The 17,444-nt window shown below is 35.1% G+C and overlaps 1 protein-coding gene across 3 annotated transcripts in view; it reads right to left on the bottom strand.

Moving 5' to 3' along the window:
• Positions 1-17,444, bottom strand: part of CSMD3 (CUB and Sushi multiple domains 3) — an 873,364-nt gene that overhangs the window by 252,426 nt on the left and 603,494 nt on the right. For all 3 annotated transcript variants that reach the window (XM_040979396.1, XM_040979397.1, XM_040979398.1), the window contains 2 exons: positions 17,149-17,318; positions 5,777-5,933 (listed from right to left, as the gene is read on the bottom strand). In XM_040979396.1, the coding sequence (XP_040835330.1) occupies positions 5,777-5,933; positions 17,149-17,318 (327 nt within the window). The remainder of the gene's footprint in view (positions 1-5,776; positions 5,934-17,148; positions 17,319-17,444) is intronic.

Genomic DNA, 17,444 nt, shown 5'->3' with positions numbered 1-17,444 from the left:
TTTTTATCTCTATGTATATATCAAGCAGTAAAGATACCACTGCCTTTGTAAGCATTCTCCAAAATTATCCAACCCCAGAATAGGGTTGCGGGAATCTCGGATTTATACCTGGTTGGTCTTACAGAAGCATATACTTGGATTTGGCATCAGAATTAGGGCAGTTTTGTTCAGCTGAACCCTAAACATTTTGAATGTACACTAGCTCCAGGTAATGTGAGAACTGAATTTAATCATTTGAAACTAAGTTGATACCCTGGGAATTGGAGAAATGATTAATGGAAAGAAGAAGCATACATCTTTGATAACAAAAGTAATGTAAATAGGGAAATGAGGTTTTCTTCCCTAATATAACTTTTAGACATAATCATCCAAGCTTTAAAATTTAGACAAATGTGTGAGATTATAACTGCCTATGTAACAAATATATTCTCTAAAAATATTATGCTAGACTGCTGTACTTTTATACTTTCAGAAGAACGTGTAAGACAAAAAGTGAAAGCCTCATATTTAAAATGTACTTTTGAAGAGGAAAATATAACAGTAGTCAGCCAGATAAATCATATTCTACTTGCTTCATAGGACAAGAAGAGAATAACCTTTCTGCATGCTTTCCTTCTGAGAGCTGGAGAAACCTTTTTTGTGTTTGTGCAGAGCTGGGACTGTCTGCATGAATATGCTGAAGAAGTGAGGTTTGAAGGCTAAGGCCCACTCGTGAGAAATAATACACAACTGAATGCATGGTAAGAGAACTCCAGAGAGACATACCTATGAAAGAGGCTTGTGTTTACAATTCAAGGGAACATGAAGCCCAGAAAGATACCTGGGGACACAACAAGTTACTACAGCCCTTGTAGAAACACATTGACATCTCAGAAGTGAGAATCCACAGGATTTCCCATCAGCTTCCAAGGAGCATAGGTTTGTGCTGTTCTTCCTTTCAGGAGGATAGAACAAGCCCGTTTATTTTTCATGCCTGGACTGCGATAACCCTGGATACTTGTGCAAGAGATTTTTACATTTTTTATTTTATTTTATTTTATTTTATTCCATCAGGTTTTCCCATGTTGCTACAGGGGTAAAGATTAGGTCAAATAATGCTTATGAACGAGTATACACTTTTAAAGTCAATCACCTCCAGAGCAAAACTGAAAACTAAAGTAGCATGGAGAAGATGCCAAAATTAAAGAGAGAAAATTTCATATGAATGGAATGTGTGTTCTCATGAAGTAAACGCAGTTTCAGGAACAGACCCTGATGAGCAGTTATGTGTTGTTAATTCAAATTATAATACATAGCAATACCTCAACGTGTTTGTGGAAAATAGAAATAAAAGACACTTTGTGAATGGATGCTTAGACTAGCAGCTAAGGTGTCCATATCCCAGGTCTGAGGGTCTAGTGTTAGTGTCCAAGCTCTGGTTCCTGACCTGAGATTCTGAATGCAGATCCGGAGGGGCAGAGGTAAGGACTCAAGAGACAGATTTCTGTCACCCACAATGAAGACCTAGACAGAAATCCTGACTTCCAACATTAGCTCTCTATCTCTCGCTAGATATAAGCGATCATTATTTATCTCTGTTTAATCAAAATTTATATTATATGTATGCATCTGTATACATATACATATATTTATAAATGTATATGTAAAGTTTACATAATCAAGCCAGGCTGAGGTCACAGGCCAGGATCTTCAACCAGGTCTCCAACATGCGTACAGGGATCCAGGCACTTGGGTCATCCTCCACTGCCTTTCCAGGTGCTTTTGCTGGTAGCTGGATCAGAAGTGCAACAGTCAAGACTTGAACCCAGTTCATATAGGATGCCAGCATGACAGGCCATCCTTGGCTTACCTCACTTTGCCACAGTGCAGGTTCCAGAAATTAAGAATGTATAAAGTTGTAGAAATTAGTGCTACACATTCCGATTGGTTTCATTAAGACAAAGTACTTTTTCTTATTATTATGATCCCTCATACTCAACCCCCTAATAAAGACACCAATATAAAAATGTTACTGACAGATTTGTTTAATCTGTGGAGTTTAGAAAAGCAAGTGACACGCCGAAAGTGCTACTTGGTGTCTTTTACGTCATAAATTTGCTAATACTTCATTCTGATGTGGAAATACTTAATTTTATCTGGCTACTTGGCCGAACCTACAGCCATTTAGTAGTAAACCAAAATGTATGGCTGATGTACAGTATGTCTATTTACGGATGGGACTGTCATTCTTACTATTTATTTAAAAGACAAAAGAGGCAGGTAAAGGACTTCCATCCTCTAGCTTGCTCCCCAGTTGAACAGCTGATGCTGGGACTGTGTTGAAACCGGTAGTCAGGAGCTTAATCTAGGTGTCTCATGTGAGTGGTACAAAATTCATCACTTGAAGTGCTCTGCTGTCTCCAAAAGCTGGAGCAGGAAACTAGAGGCAGGAATCAGAGCTAGGATTGAATAGAAGAACCAGGGTTACGACTAAGGATAGGTTTTTGCTTGTATAGTTTGTTTTAGAAATGTTCCTCTATCTTAAAGACACAACTATTCTAAACCATTTTGTTCTTGAAACATTTTGGAAATTTAATATTCACAAAATGATCTTCAACTTTCAGTAACCACGTTTACAATATATCTAAGTAGCAGATCCTTAGATAACTAAGATCAAGTTTATGAAGCTTCTGTGAAGTGAAAACTGTAAAAATTATAGCGATACCTTTTGTTATTCAGCCTTAACAAATTGTTTCCCATACTGTCCATGTAAATAAAAATTTAAAAATACTTGATATTTTACTGAAAATATTTTCTACTATGTAGTACATCATTAGTCAATACTTCCTTTATTGTCTGGTTAATTTCAGGTTTTAAACATAATGTGAAGTATATCTGAAAATAACATAACACTACACTGAATAGCTTTATAATTTATTTATTTTATACATATATTTGCATAAAAATTACATAATAGGAACAAATTTAGAGTTAATAAGTTTCCAATTATCTTTCATTACTAATATTGCCAACAATATATAGTTAGTTAAAGAGGTTAACTAGGACATTTTTTGTATGTTTATAATGATAGTAAAGGGCAAAATAAAGCATCTAATTTGATACAGCAAGGTTCCATGTAGATTATCAAATGACTTCAAGCAAAAAACTTGGATGATTAAGAGGATCCAAGTATTCTTGAGGTTTTCCCTTGGAATACAACATATTTCTCTTTGTTGTTGTTGTTGCTGTTTTCCCCAGTAGATTATAGAATGCAGAAGAGAAAACAAGAGAAAATCTGAACCCAGAGTTACTGCCTAAGGCTGGGTGTCATGCATGTGAGGGAGACCGATTTATGTGAAGACTGCACTATAATGTAGCAAGAACCTATGATTCAGGTGTTGTATTTAACGATCACCTGGATAACTAAACATATTGAGGACAGGGGTTAGTGCTTGATGCGGCAGTTAAAATGTCTCTTGGAATCACTGCATCCCATATTTGGAAGGCCTGAATTTGAGTCCTGCCCTTCTATCCAATTGCAGGTTCTTAGTGATTTGCAGATCAGTGAAGGCAACAGGTGATGGACAAATAGACAGAACCCTGAGAGCTAAGTGGAAGACTGGACTAAATAAGAACTGGGCTCCTCCTGGCTTCAACCTGGCCCAGCCATAACTATTGTTGGCACCTAGAATGTGAACCAACAGACAGGAGTTTCTCTGTCTTTGTCACTACCTTTCAAGTAAAATGATTAAATGTTTTTAAAAATATGTTTTTAAAATGAAGTTTGAAAGCTAAACAAACTTAGTTTACTTTAGAGAAAATGGGAAATTTTCTCTGCTCTTGTGTAGTGTAGGATAGTCTTACTAAGTAGAGGTATCGTTTAGTTATTGGCAGAGAAATATTTTTTAAAAGTCCCTGTCTTCTTAGTTTAATAGAATTAAAACTATTAACACTGATGAAGCAAAGGATTTCATTTCTAATAGTGCAAGTCTCTTGAAGTCTCTTGGTTTTCAACACACCATTAAATACAGGAGCACACATACATTCAGAATCCCTCAACTTAATTTTTTTTCAATCCATGACTTTTGCACACTATAGTAAACATGGTTTAAGTTATCTTTTCAAGATATCTGCTTTGTTTTTCCTTAAAACAAACAAACACAAATTTTGCTCCCAGCTATAATCCAACTACATCGGAAAATATACCTTGAGAGTCAAGGAGTATACCAATTATCCAGTCTGTCAAATACTTAAACTTCATCCTTACATCGATTGAAAATTAAAACACAACCATCCCAGTTGTAGACAAAGAGGGATAAGAAAATCTCTGGTAGGAATACAGGAAAATATTTACCTTTCCTTCTAAGGTTCTATATAGTTAGCATCATCCTGCCCACCTTGAATATGCTTAGAATTACGGCAGCCAAACTGTGACTACACAATAGGTATGAAGACAAACAACAAATTCTCTGGGATTTATCACAACAACAACCAAAAAAAGGCAGCAGGATCCTTGTAAACTTTATTGAAAAAGTAAATCATCCTTATCTATCTTTCTTCACTTCTCATATGAGCACCAGAAATGTGGACTGTCAAATTCATGCTCAGATTTACTGTTACTTTATGCCAAAAACAATATTTCAATCAATCTTTTAACTGAACAATTTGCTGTTTTTAGAAATTACATAATTAACATCTGAATAAGATAGCTTTGTTGCATGTCAGATTAAGACGCAGCTTAAGACACCAATTTCAAATCACAGTGCCAGGCTGAGTCATAGCTGCATTTGTGATTCAGCTCCCTTCTAATTATCAGTTTTGCATGCACATTACTTTCTTAATAGGTATCTCACATAGAGAAGTAACTGAATAAATAATAATTGTAATGTAATTTTTCTATAAATGTGGTCTGCTTCTTGCACTCATGTACTTGTACGGATATAAGCCAACCACCTAGGGCTCTTAGCCTATGAACTTACTTGGGTGGGGTGATAGCAGACATCAGCATTATAAAACAGGTCTGTAAAATGTTAGTACTAATAAGACAAGTCCACAAATAAATCACAACAATCTAAAAGTTCGCTACCCTCGGTATGAGATTTCCTGGAGGCCTGCACTGTGCCACAATGAGTTAAGGTGCTGTCTGTGAAGTCAGAACCCCATCTGAGCACTGGTTGGAATCTTTACTCTTGATGCAGCACCTTGACAATGTGCCTTGGAAGCAGATCATTCAAGTGCTTAAACCCCCAGACCCACGGGGTAGACCTGGATGAAGCTCTTGACTCCAGTCTTCAGCCCCGTCCAGCCTTGACTACTGCAGTTACTTGAAGAGTGAACCAATTGATGAAAGATGTCTCTACACATCTTTCAGTCTCACATTTGCTTTCTGTAGTTCTGTCTTCTAAATACATGAATCATTTTTAAAAAGGAAATTTCATGTAACCATCTTATGATTTTAAATTACAGAGGAAGTTAAACATGAATTCCTATTAACTGAAAAGCTTCATTGTATATTAGACAAGGGGAATACTTCTGTTTTCAAAATATTTACAAAAAACCCTAAAGTCACAAGATAATTAATCTCTTTGAACATGTCTTTTTTCAGCTATAAATGGCAACATTTAGAACACCTGTACATGTTCAGAATCCTGTTAAGGTAAAATTGAATTATATATGCAGAAGGAATTTATAAACTAAAACTATATTTGAATATTTGATATTACTTGAAAAAGTGCACTGTAATTAAATAAATATTCAGCATCAATCTTTGGCCACTTCATCTTTACAAAATACTTACTAGTATAAACCAGTTGAAAGCCTTCATCCGTCCCTTCAGAATCAGAATTAAATTCTAGCCAGAGCTGATTGGAAGTACTGCTGAGTGTCAGTCCTCGCATAGATGCACCAGTAAAAGCACCTAGTAGATGAGTTGTCTTATCTTTTCCATCATAAATCTGAAAAATATATTTATAATTAAATGTAAATTGCTCAAATAACAATCAATGTACAGCACATTTATTTACACCCATGAGGAAAAAGAAATTATAGTATTCAGTCCGGTCAGTATGTGTTACCTAAGGCCAATTAAATATATTACCTATTATAAATATCAACCTAAAATTTACAATTGACATAGATAATTTTAAAATTCTAAATTCAAGAGGGATCCAAGGTGGCTGAATAAGGAAAACATGGGGAGATTCTGAAAGAAGATTGGAGATGCCATGATGTAGTGTGGACAGTGCAAACACCCAGTATGAACGGGCTATCACTCATGATTTCCACAGGCGGGGACTGGAGGATGCACTTTCCGGGAGTAAGGTCAGAGCAGACTGGGGAAGCTTATTTCACTGGTGATACTGCTTGAGGAAGAAACTTGGGAACCACACGAACTTTGTGTCACATTTGGAGTGCTAAAAGGGGATATTGTACACACCTGACTTTGTGAAGGGAGACCAAATATCTTTAAATGCATCCCCTACAAGGGTACCCAGTGACCAACCAGGGAACATGTAATCTTAAACTGGACAGACTGTGGCATGCTTATTTATGTGTTACGACTAGGGGATTTGGGGTCCAACACAGTAGCCTAGTGGCTGAAGTCCTTTTCTTGTGTTCAAGGTACTATATGAGCACCAGTTCTTTTTTTTAAAGATTTATTTTTATTATTTTTTGATTGGAAAGGCGGATATACAGAGAGGAGAGACAGAGAGGGAGAACTTCCATCCGATGATTCACTCCCCAAGTGAGCGCAACGGTCGATGCTATGCCGATCCGAAGCCAGGAGCCTCTTTCCGGGTCTCCCACGCGGGTGCAGGGTCCCAAAGCTTTGGGCCGTCCTCGACTGCTTTCCCGGGCCACAGGCAGGGAGCTGGAAGGGAAGTGGGGCTGCCGGGATCAGAACCGGCGCCCATATGGGCTCCCGGGCGTGCCAGGCGAGGACCTTAACCACTTGCGCCACCGCGCCGGGCCCCAGAGCACCAGTTCTAATCCTGGCTGCTCCACTTCCCATCCAGCTCCATGGCTGTGACCTGAGAGAGCAGCCATTTAGGCCCAAGGCCTTGGGAACCTGTTCCTGAATGGGAGACCCTGAGGAAGCTCCTGGCCCCTGACTTTGGGTCAGCTCAGCCCCAGTCATTTCAGCCACTTCAGGATTGACCCAGCGGACATAAGATCTTTGTATCTCCTTCTTTCTGTGTATCTGTCTTTCCAATAAATAAATAAATAAATAAATTATTCTTAAAAAAAAAAAAAAGAGTAGGGGATTTTATCAGAGAGATATGCTCATGCTTCCCATCAACTTGCAGTCTGGTCTGGAGGTTTGGCAGGGGCTGGGCATCACTGGGCATCCATATGAGCCTTTGACACATTCCACACCCCCCAATCTGCCACAAGCTGAATGGTCATGGGTAGCTAGCTCTGGGAAGACCTCTGCACCTACCACGGATAGGGAAGCTCATGGGGCTGAAAGTTCATCCCCTGTACCCTTGCATTATGAGCCTTGCATCAAAAACAGAGCTGGAGGCATTACAATACCAGACCCTAAGATGCACTACAAGGCAGTTATGGTCAACATAGCTTGGTTTTAGTAAAAACAAAAAAAACCAAAGACATGAAGGTAAATGGAAATCAAAGACTTCCCAGAAGTGAACCCACACATTTACAACCACCCAGCTTTTCACAAGTGAACTGAAATCCATACAGGCAGAAAGAAAGGGCATCTTCTCCAAGAAACGGTGCTCAGGAATATGGTCAATGTGAGCGGTAATATGAAACAAAACCCCTGCCATGTATCACATGAAAAACCAATTTTAAATGAATCAATAAACTAAATCTGTGATCTGATGCCACCAAAATACTATAGTAAAGATTTTGGGACACTCAGCAAAATACAAAGGCAAGAACTTCTTGGGAAATACCGCAGCAGTACAGACAATTAAAGGAAAAATAAATAAATGAGATTACATCAAGCTAAGAATCTTTTGTGTTGCAAAGGAAACTATCCACAAATGAAGGGGCTGTCAACATAATGGGATTTCTCTGTAAAATATGAAACTGACAGAGGATTAACACCCAGCAGTTATAAAGAGCTCAAGAAACTCAACATCAACAAAAGAAACCGTCCAATTAAGAACTGGAAAGGCCAGGAACAGGCATTTTTCAAAGGATAAAATTCAATGGCCAATGGACATTCTATGAAACCTATGAATTTCACATATTAACCACAATGAGGTTAACATATAGAAATCAGAAAACAATAAATGCTGATTAGTTTGTGGGGGGAAAGATGCCATAATACACTGTTTGTGGAAATGCAAATTAGCGTAACCTTTACAGAACCCAGTACAGAGAATGCTCAAATATCTGGAGAGAGATCTACCACATAACACAGCCATCTGACTCCTGAGAATTTATCCAGATAAAATGATATCAACATTTGAAAGGGTTATCTTAACTCCTTGCTTATAGCAGATCACTTCACAATGCCTAAAATATGGTATCAATGCAGACGCCCAAAAAACAATGACCAGATAAAAAAACATGGTATATACACAATACAGATTGCTACTCAGCCATATAAAAAGAATACATTTTGTCTTTTACAACCAACTGGATCCTATTGGAAATCATTATGATTAGTGAAATAAATTAGGCCCTAAAGGACAAATATCATACATTTTTCATAAAATATGAAACAGGTAATATATATTATGTGATTCAGTTATTGTTTTGAGCCTTTTATCACACTCTTGAGCAGCAGCTATTATTATTTTATTGTCCACTTGCTATAAAGTGTTGGTATTTTTACCTAAAAGAATGATTAGGCTGTAATTGCAAAGCAAAATGCAAATATGTCATTATAAAAATTAGGAAAGGGAAGAAAAAGAGAAATTAGGACAAAGGAGGAGGAGAAGGAGTGGGGCTGGGAAAAGCAGGTGGAAGAGTGGAGTGAGGTGGGAAGTGATCTTATTCTCCTAAATCAACATCATGAAATGCATTATATTCATTCACTTTAAGTAAATAAAAAGGTAAAATTAAATAAGTAAAAGGGAAAAGATATTTATTATCTTTCTAGTACCTGTATTAATAAAAACTGTACTTTTTTATTTGTAGACTCAAGAATTTCTTTAACTCCAGAAAAAAAGAGTAATTTTTTGGTATTTAAATACTTACTTTATAATGCTTTGTGTTTTTTTCCTCGATTTGCATTCCTTTTACTTGCATATCTAGGCTCCAAATCTGTGTTACAATTATATCATATTTCTCTTATAGTTTTCATCTCACCTATCTTTCCTTTGCAAACAATCCTCTACTATATTGTTCCAGTAACAATTAGATTAGTGACTAACCTCTTTTTTGTATTCTGTTAAAATTTTAAATTTTAAAATTATGGATCAAGTTCTAGAATGCTCCTTTTTATATTGCAATTATATTATCTTAATAATGCTCACTGTTTTGGACATTATCCTCAAATTCAAACTTCCTCTTACATACATCTTTTGAACTAAGGAATATCTTAGCTGGATTTTCTCCCTGTCCCTGGTTACTGAATTTCCTTAAGAAGCTGTCACTGCATCTCTAGGTACTTTAGATTTCTTTTAATGTTTTCTTATTACTAATGTAAGATCCCTAGTATTCTAACCTGTACTTAAGCTTATCTACCTTGAAGTCTGTAGTCTCCAGGGATAAAGTCCTTACTATCTGTGATTCACGGATTCTTAAGCTCAAAAACATCCTCTAGACTTCTGCAGTTTATTTATTTGTTTTATTTACAATGACACAGCAAGGTAGGGGAAATAAAGGGGAACAAGTAAGATAAGAGAATCTCCAGATCAAAACAACATGGTCACTGAATTCCTATCTCAATATAACTTCTTCTTTCTTCTTTTCAAGAGATTTTGTTTGCTTTCGTGTATTTTGACTATTTAGCAAATTTAAATACTAGATAGAAAGATGTACGGGAAAATATTTCAATATTAAGGAAATATTTCAAATCCCGACAAACCATTTTACCATATAAATAGTTTCATGCTTTAGTTATCAGCAAGCATGTATCTCTTTTAAATAAAACTCTTCAGGCTTTATAGTTTAGGCGTGCATTTTTCTTTAATCTCTAAGTTATAAATTCCTTTAAGAACGGCAATCATTGGGATAACTAAGAGTTAAGGAATGCATTTTGTAACAAGATGTAACACTTGAGCCTGTGATATTCAGTTTGAGTATTCTCAGAAGTCTGTTTCTGAATGTGTTAATTCCTATTATGTCTTTTTATATTATATAATTTCTAAATGCTGTGTTTACAGCTATATATTGGCAACCCAGTTATTTAACTAACAGATCTAGTGTGTCTTATTTGTGGAAATACTATTAATTTAGCCAAAAAGAATGCTTCGCTTCTCTTCTCTTGACTTTTCATCAAATTTTTATTGCATTAGTATGAAAAATAAGTATATACAGATAATTTTTTTATTAAACTATTTCTTTATGTGTAAATACATTGTAAGAACTTGCAGTTTGTCAAAAGCAGACAAATACCGTGGAAATAAAAACAAATGATCAGTAAAACTGAGGAAATATAAACGGTTGCTGAAATTCATTTTCAAATTTTTAAAAAGTCTTTCTTAAAGCTTGTCAGTGACTTGTTCAATGACAGTCAAAGCAAAAGTCTGAATGATAGCAGAAACCGTTATTTCACGTATAATTTGTTTATATTTATGTTTATTCCTACTTATAACTATATGAAAGTAATAAAATAAGCCAGCATCTATGTAGTCACATGTCTGTGCTAGGTTCTGCGAATACAAATTCCAGAAATATAATAATAATCCCACTTTGACCGGTAGATTAAAAAAAAAAGCTTCAATATGGTCCATGGTCGATTACAAAAATGACATTTTTATTGAATCTTTTTACTTTTTAAGCTATGAGCATATTCTTCCTTTTTACTTTTTTTCAAAGGAAACTTTCTTTTAGACATTTTAGAAAACTAATCACCAAGAGAGAGAACACAAGGAGAAAACACACATTTCCATTAAAAAATAATTATCATAAGCCCCATTAAGAAAAAAGTTGCTTCAGCAACAAAATCCACTAACTATACTTTATGTGGCAATGCAGAGTCAAAGGTAGAAACAAGTAATAAAGACAGTCTTCTGAAAGTATCAAATGAAAATGAAGTTTGATCATTCAACTATGAAATTTTGGAAGCATGCATAAAATTACTAAGTCAAAATGAAAAGCAACTGTAAATTAGAAAGGCTGTATAAAGCAGAGTTGTAGAATAATCAAGTCAGTGCTGTTTAACTTGTGAATAAAATCCTTTAAATCTAGTCAAATGCATTATATAAAAGTACAAAGGCAATGAGAAAGGGTGAAACAATGTAACCAAAGACAAATTAGTTTTACGGTAAACATGAATACAAGCACATAAATGAAAAAACAAGGAAAGCCAACAAACCTCTCATCAAAAGCATTGTCATATTACACAATTACACTGAGTTGGATCAGAACTTGCGTTTGTATTTCTTGTCTAACTAAAAAAGATATTTAAATATTTTGTCATTTATTTGTACTTACACTCTTTTCTCCTTATGAAAATTATTTAGTTGACTTTAGAATTAATAGCATGAGGTATTAGAGTCATATTAAAGCAAGTTCAGTCACCACTTGTACCTTCTGGCATCCCCTAACAGAGGACCAGTTCAAGTTCTGGCTGCTCTATTTCCAAGCTAGTTTTATCCTGAGGTGCCCGGGAATGCAGTTAAGGCCTACGTGTACCCTATTTTATCCATGTGGGAGACCTGGCTGGAAGTCCTGTTTCTTGGTATCCACCTGAACCAGATTTAGCTGTTCAGCATTTGGGGAGTGAACAGTAGATGTTAGAACTCCCTACCTCTTGCTGCCACTCTGACTTTACAATGAATGAATGGATGAATGAATGAATAAAGGAAGGAAGAAAAAGAAGAGAATATCATGAAATGAATTTGGCAAAATAGTAATTTTATTGAAAGTCTTTGGTAAGACTTTTGGTAAAAACTCACAATTAATTTGATTATACTATACAACTTTCTTAAGGGGTTAGTGCCTGAAATTACCAATTTTGGACACACCCTTCTAGATCTGGTAGGCCGAAACTTACGATGACAAACTACTTATCAATGCTTGAAATTCTTTTTGTTTTGAATGATATGTTAATGTACGATTACCAGGTATCAGCTAATTATTCTTTCAAGGAAATAGCAAATGAGGTATAATCTGATTCTAAAACAGGTAAGCAAATAAGAAAGTAAAATTTTAAAAAAAAGAAATTACATATATATATATATATACACAAACATACATGTATTTCTAGAAACCTACAGTTTTTTTTTCTTCCTCTTCAAACTATAGATGCATCTTCCTAATAACATATTTGAGGTCAAATGAAAAGGGATAATTTTGGCAGTGGCTCATCATAAATGAGGCTCTATTCTAAACCTTGATATGTTCTCTCTGAAGATGATATGAATACAAGGAATGTATTCTTCTTGTTGTTTTTAAATGCTATACATTGTGTCCTCAATTATTGGGAATAGTGCATTTTATTGAGGATGTTGAATACAATAAAGTACTATTTTATTTCATTTTATTTTATTTTGTTTTTATTTTTTTTGCTTTAGGGCATTAGCATTTTGCTTAAGCAAGAGAACTGAAATCCCCATCCTATATTAGGTCTATGTCTTGTCACAAATCATTTAATTTTGTGATTGTTAATACACAAGAGGATGCAGGGCTTAATGAGGCTAAACTGAATATTCTACAGAAATGAACAATTAGATTGCCTTTGTGAGGAAGTTAACAAAGGGCTACCTACCAAAAACATAGGATAAATATGTAAAATCAGTGCTGTGCCAGGAATGATTTAAGAATCAGCTCTGAAAGTAAACTGGTGAATATGTATCCCCAAATGCCATTTTTTAAAATCTCACTTGTGTAGAGGTTGCCCATCTTCACTAAAAATGGTTACACATAAATATTTCAGGCTTTGTGTGTTACCCTGTCTCTGTCACCACGATTTAAATCCTTTCCATGTTAACCTGAAAACTATTATGGATAACTTGTAAATCAATGTGTGTGACAGGCACTTAAAAAAATTTAGTTTACAAAAACAAAATGTTTTGATATTTACAAAAATGTCAAGCCCAACTGGCCAATGAACTGTTTTCAAACACTGAGTTTAGAGAAGTATAGCAGACAATTTATAAATAGTACTATAATATGCATTATTTGTCATACTAAATTTCATACAGCTAATTTATTTTTATGCATTCTCTGTAATGTCTTATTTTTTATCAGATTTTGTATATACAAGTTGTAACTGAAAATAAAGTTCCAATAAAGGAAGTTCCATACAACTGCTGATTTTTAAGAATTTTTTTTTTCATTTTATTTGAGAAGTAGAAAATTGGGGATAAAGAAAGGAATGAAGGGAAAGACATGGACTGAGAAAGATTTATCTACTGATTCACTGCCCAGATGCCTAGACAGCTTGGACTGGTCCAGGGCAAAGTGAGGAAACTACAATTCAATCTGTGTCTCTCATACAATTTGCAGGAACTCAAACATTTGACCTATCACCTGTTGCCTAACAAGTATGCATTAGCAGAAAGCCAGAGCTCAATCCCAGGTACTTGGGTATACAATATGGGCACCCCAAGTTGTGCCATGCACCACTTTTGATTTTTGTTGTTTTACATTAGCAAGAGTAAAGTGCAATGCCAAAAAAAAAGTGACTATCAGAATATCATTGTGAATTACAAGATCAATTTCTTTGTTAAACTAAATAGCTTAGGAAAAAGAATTTGTAAATATTTATTGTTATTCCAAATACAATTGGTACACATACAACCAATTTCTATTTAAGTATATATAATAAAACATATCAAGCAGAATTCCATGTTTGGTGGTATCTACATTGTAAATACAATTGAATATATGGTTATACAACATTGTAACACATCAAATAATTGTTAAGAACACATGTGTAATGGTGCATGATGACACAACAGTTCAACGACAGACACACAATACCAGGAACCTTGAAAATTTCAGTGGAAAATGCTTATAATGAAAGAACTACCTTATTTCAAATGAAAAAAAAATTGCCTCACAATAAACCTATCTCAATTCAATTTTCCTTGGAACTTTCTGAAATATACTTGTAGTCATAAATAACCTCTGTCAAACGACAAAATGACAATATAGATGAATAATCCTGACTGGCTTTCTTTTTGACTTCCAAATTGTCAACACTTCACTCTACAGAACAGAGAAAGTATTTGGATGGACTGATCTGAAAAGGCTGGTTTTACAGACGAAGAATGCTAGAAGATGAAGAAACAAAAGACAAAAGACCAAAAAGCAAAGATGTTAATTTAATGTGACTTTCTGTGTTAGGTATAGAACAGTTGGAAAGCAATGGGAAGGTTAACATTAAGTTATTCTACAGCTTTTTTGAGTAAGGATTAATGGAGAGGGAAATTAATTATCATTCCAATCGAACCTGTCTATTTGGGAAATTTGACTGTTTCTTTAATCTGATTCCTCAGAAGGTCAAAACACCAGCTCAATTTCAGCTTAGAATGTTAATATAAATGATTGCTCTGTTTTGATTTTTAGCCAAGTCTATTTGGAGATAAGTTCAAGAGCTTAGTGCTAAACAATTAGACTCTGTAATTTTTATTTAGTACTTCATAGCCAAAGTAAAAGTGGCAAATTCCAGATATGAATTTGGAGAAGAACGTAATGACCAAGATTCCTTTATAGGTCTCTTACTTCTTAAAACCTTTCCTCATATCCATCTGATGAATTGGGAATACACTACTTCATTTTATACGTGGAGCCCAGGAAAAAAACAAGAAGAGATATACATGCTTACAGAAGAAAGACAGGAAGAAAACAGCTGTATACTTGATGAGATACTGGGCCTAAACTAGCTACAACGCAATTCTGATGTAATCCACCGTCATACATGCAAAAGCCATCAAATGTTTCTCATTAGGCTAATAACAGAATACAATATGCTATACAACCAGTAGACACACAGATTGTACAGTATGGGAAACCAGAACCTAACAGTGAATGCTCATTTTACTAATGTTTGTAGACCAATCTGCTAACAAGGTAGTTCAGTTGTTATCCTATCAAATAGGTGTTTCTTTGGGTGGACACAGGGTCAACTTGTTAACCCTCAGCCTATAAGTGTCAGCATACATATGGGCACAGTTCATTTTCCAGTTGCTCCAATTCTGATCCAGTTCTTTGCTTATGGCATGGAAAAACAGTGGAGGATGGCTCAAAGCGTTGGAATTCTGCACCTGCATGAGAAACCTGGAGCTGTTGGCTCCCAGCTCCTGGCTTTGGATCAGCTAGGCTTCAGCTGTGGTGGCCATCAGGGGAGTGAGCCAGCAGTTGGAAGGTTTTTCTCTCTGTCTCTCTTTCTGTCTGTAAATCTGCCTTTTCAGTAAGAAAATACAATAAAACAAAACAACAAAAACTCTTAGAAAAACAAATAACTGATGCTCCCTAGCACCAAGTGTTGTGTGAGCATGCTACCTAAGGCAATTCTTGCAGAGTCCGTAAGTTTCCATGCTCATCCTTACACTGTATCCCTTTCAGAACAAGATGCTTTGTAATGGGTAACTGTCCCAGAGAGTAGGCCACCAGGACCTCTTAGCTGCCAGAGAGCAGCTTGTTAGACCTTCAGACTTCAAAATTTGTAACAATCTAATATCCATACTAATTAACACACAAGTTGATGATCATCATGATACCACATAAAAGGATTAAAAAAGAAACTAGCTTCCCTATTCCAAGAATTTTGATGGACTGCTACAAGAAAATCTTTATTAGCACATTTGTCTTCTTCATTTTTATTTGTCTATTTCTGCAAATTCTAGATTCAATGAAGGTTGGAAGTGAATTTATTAGTTAGACTCCCACCTTCCCAATCTGTGGACAATGAGTGGTTAATAATTCTTGCATTGTTGATGTTCAGTTTTTATTTCTTGATTGGCTGCAATGCCAAAATTTATAAAGGACTCATTTTCGGGATCTCATTTCATACAAGAGAGTACCTCAAGAAGGGAGACAAAAATCATAACACACTTGAAGAAATCTGAGGGTTTTAAAATTTATTAACCTTATTTATTTGAAACACATTGAGATAGATTCATACACACACAAAACACACAAAGAAAAACATACACATGGGACCTTGGACTTTTTTCTTTATTTGACAGAGAATGAGGTAGAGTGACCCTCTCTCTCTCTGCTAGAACATCAGACACCCAACAACCAGGAATAGGCCTGGCCAAACCCAGGAGCCTAGAATTCAATTTGGATTCCCTCATATCCAGATACTGGATGTATTGCCTGCTGCTTACCCGGGTGTACACCAGCAAGTACCTGGGTCAGAAGCAGAGCTGTAACTTAAATTCAGGAATCCCAATACCAGACGTGAGCATAACTATGGTTTCCATGTAACTAAAACACTCTGAAATTTAGGCATAGAAATATTACCTAATTTTTCAGAAATTTTGTAATTAGGAGCAAACATTTGGCATAGTAGTCAAATTATGGATAGGTTCTCCATGGGCCCCCTGAAAAGTTTACATATTTATTAAAAGCAAAGCATAACTATTCTAAATGTATAGACAGTGAATTGCTAAAATCATATGGTCATATAATTGATCTGTAATCACAGCTGCAAAGAATTTTTCATTTATCAATAAAAAAATCAAGACACTAATTAATAAACATCAAAATAAAAGCAAAACCAAATTATTATATTAAAAATCATCATTGTCATAGAAACATACATGGATTTATATATGTAACATGTACTAAGTAAGATAATTGAATTGAACATTTTCTAACTGGGTTTTTACTGAACTATTAAAACTTGTGTAATATAATGTCAAAGTTTATAATTATAAAATTTAAAACAAACATTCTACAATAATGAAAATAATCGGAATATGGGTATGGTATTAACATTTAATTTGTTTTAACTGTATAAGTGTATACATGTCTATGCATTTATGGAATGATATGTATCTGTATATATATATATATGTACATTTAATGACTAAAAATAATTAAAATACAGGAATTTTTGTGTTCACCTACCTTAAGAACATCTCCTTGGGCTAAATGAAATGTTCTGGCTGAAATATTAATTCCCTTTCCTGCTTGAACCTGAATACTATAAATGCATTCATGGTTGTTCTCATAGTTGAGTGGATAATTTGGAGAAAGCAAAATTCCTTCATTATTTGTTGCAGATGCACCACATTCAGCTGCAGATAAAACAGAATATTGAAGTACAGTTTAATAGAAAGCATTATCATAGTAATGAAATTTCATGTATGGAGATAAAAATGCGTCTTTTTTTTACCTAGCACCTAAAAAAGAAAATAATGTAT

Source organism: Ochotona curzoniae, unplaced genomic scaffold (genome assembly GCF_017591425.1).
Source record: "Ochotona curzoniae isolate NIBS_2020 unplaced genomic scaffold, NIBS_Ocur_1.0 contig_3190, whole genome shotgun sequence".
Taxonomy (NCBI): Eukaryota; Metazoa; Chordata; class Mammalia; order Lagomorpha; family Ochotonidae; genus Ochotona; species Ochotona curzoniae.
This window is presented reverse-complemented; position numbering and strand designations above follow the sequence as displayed.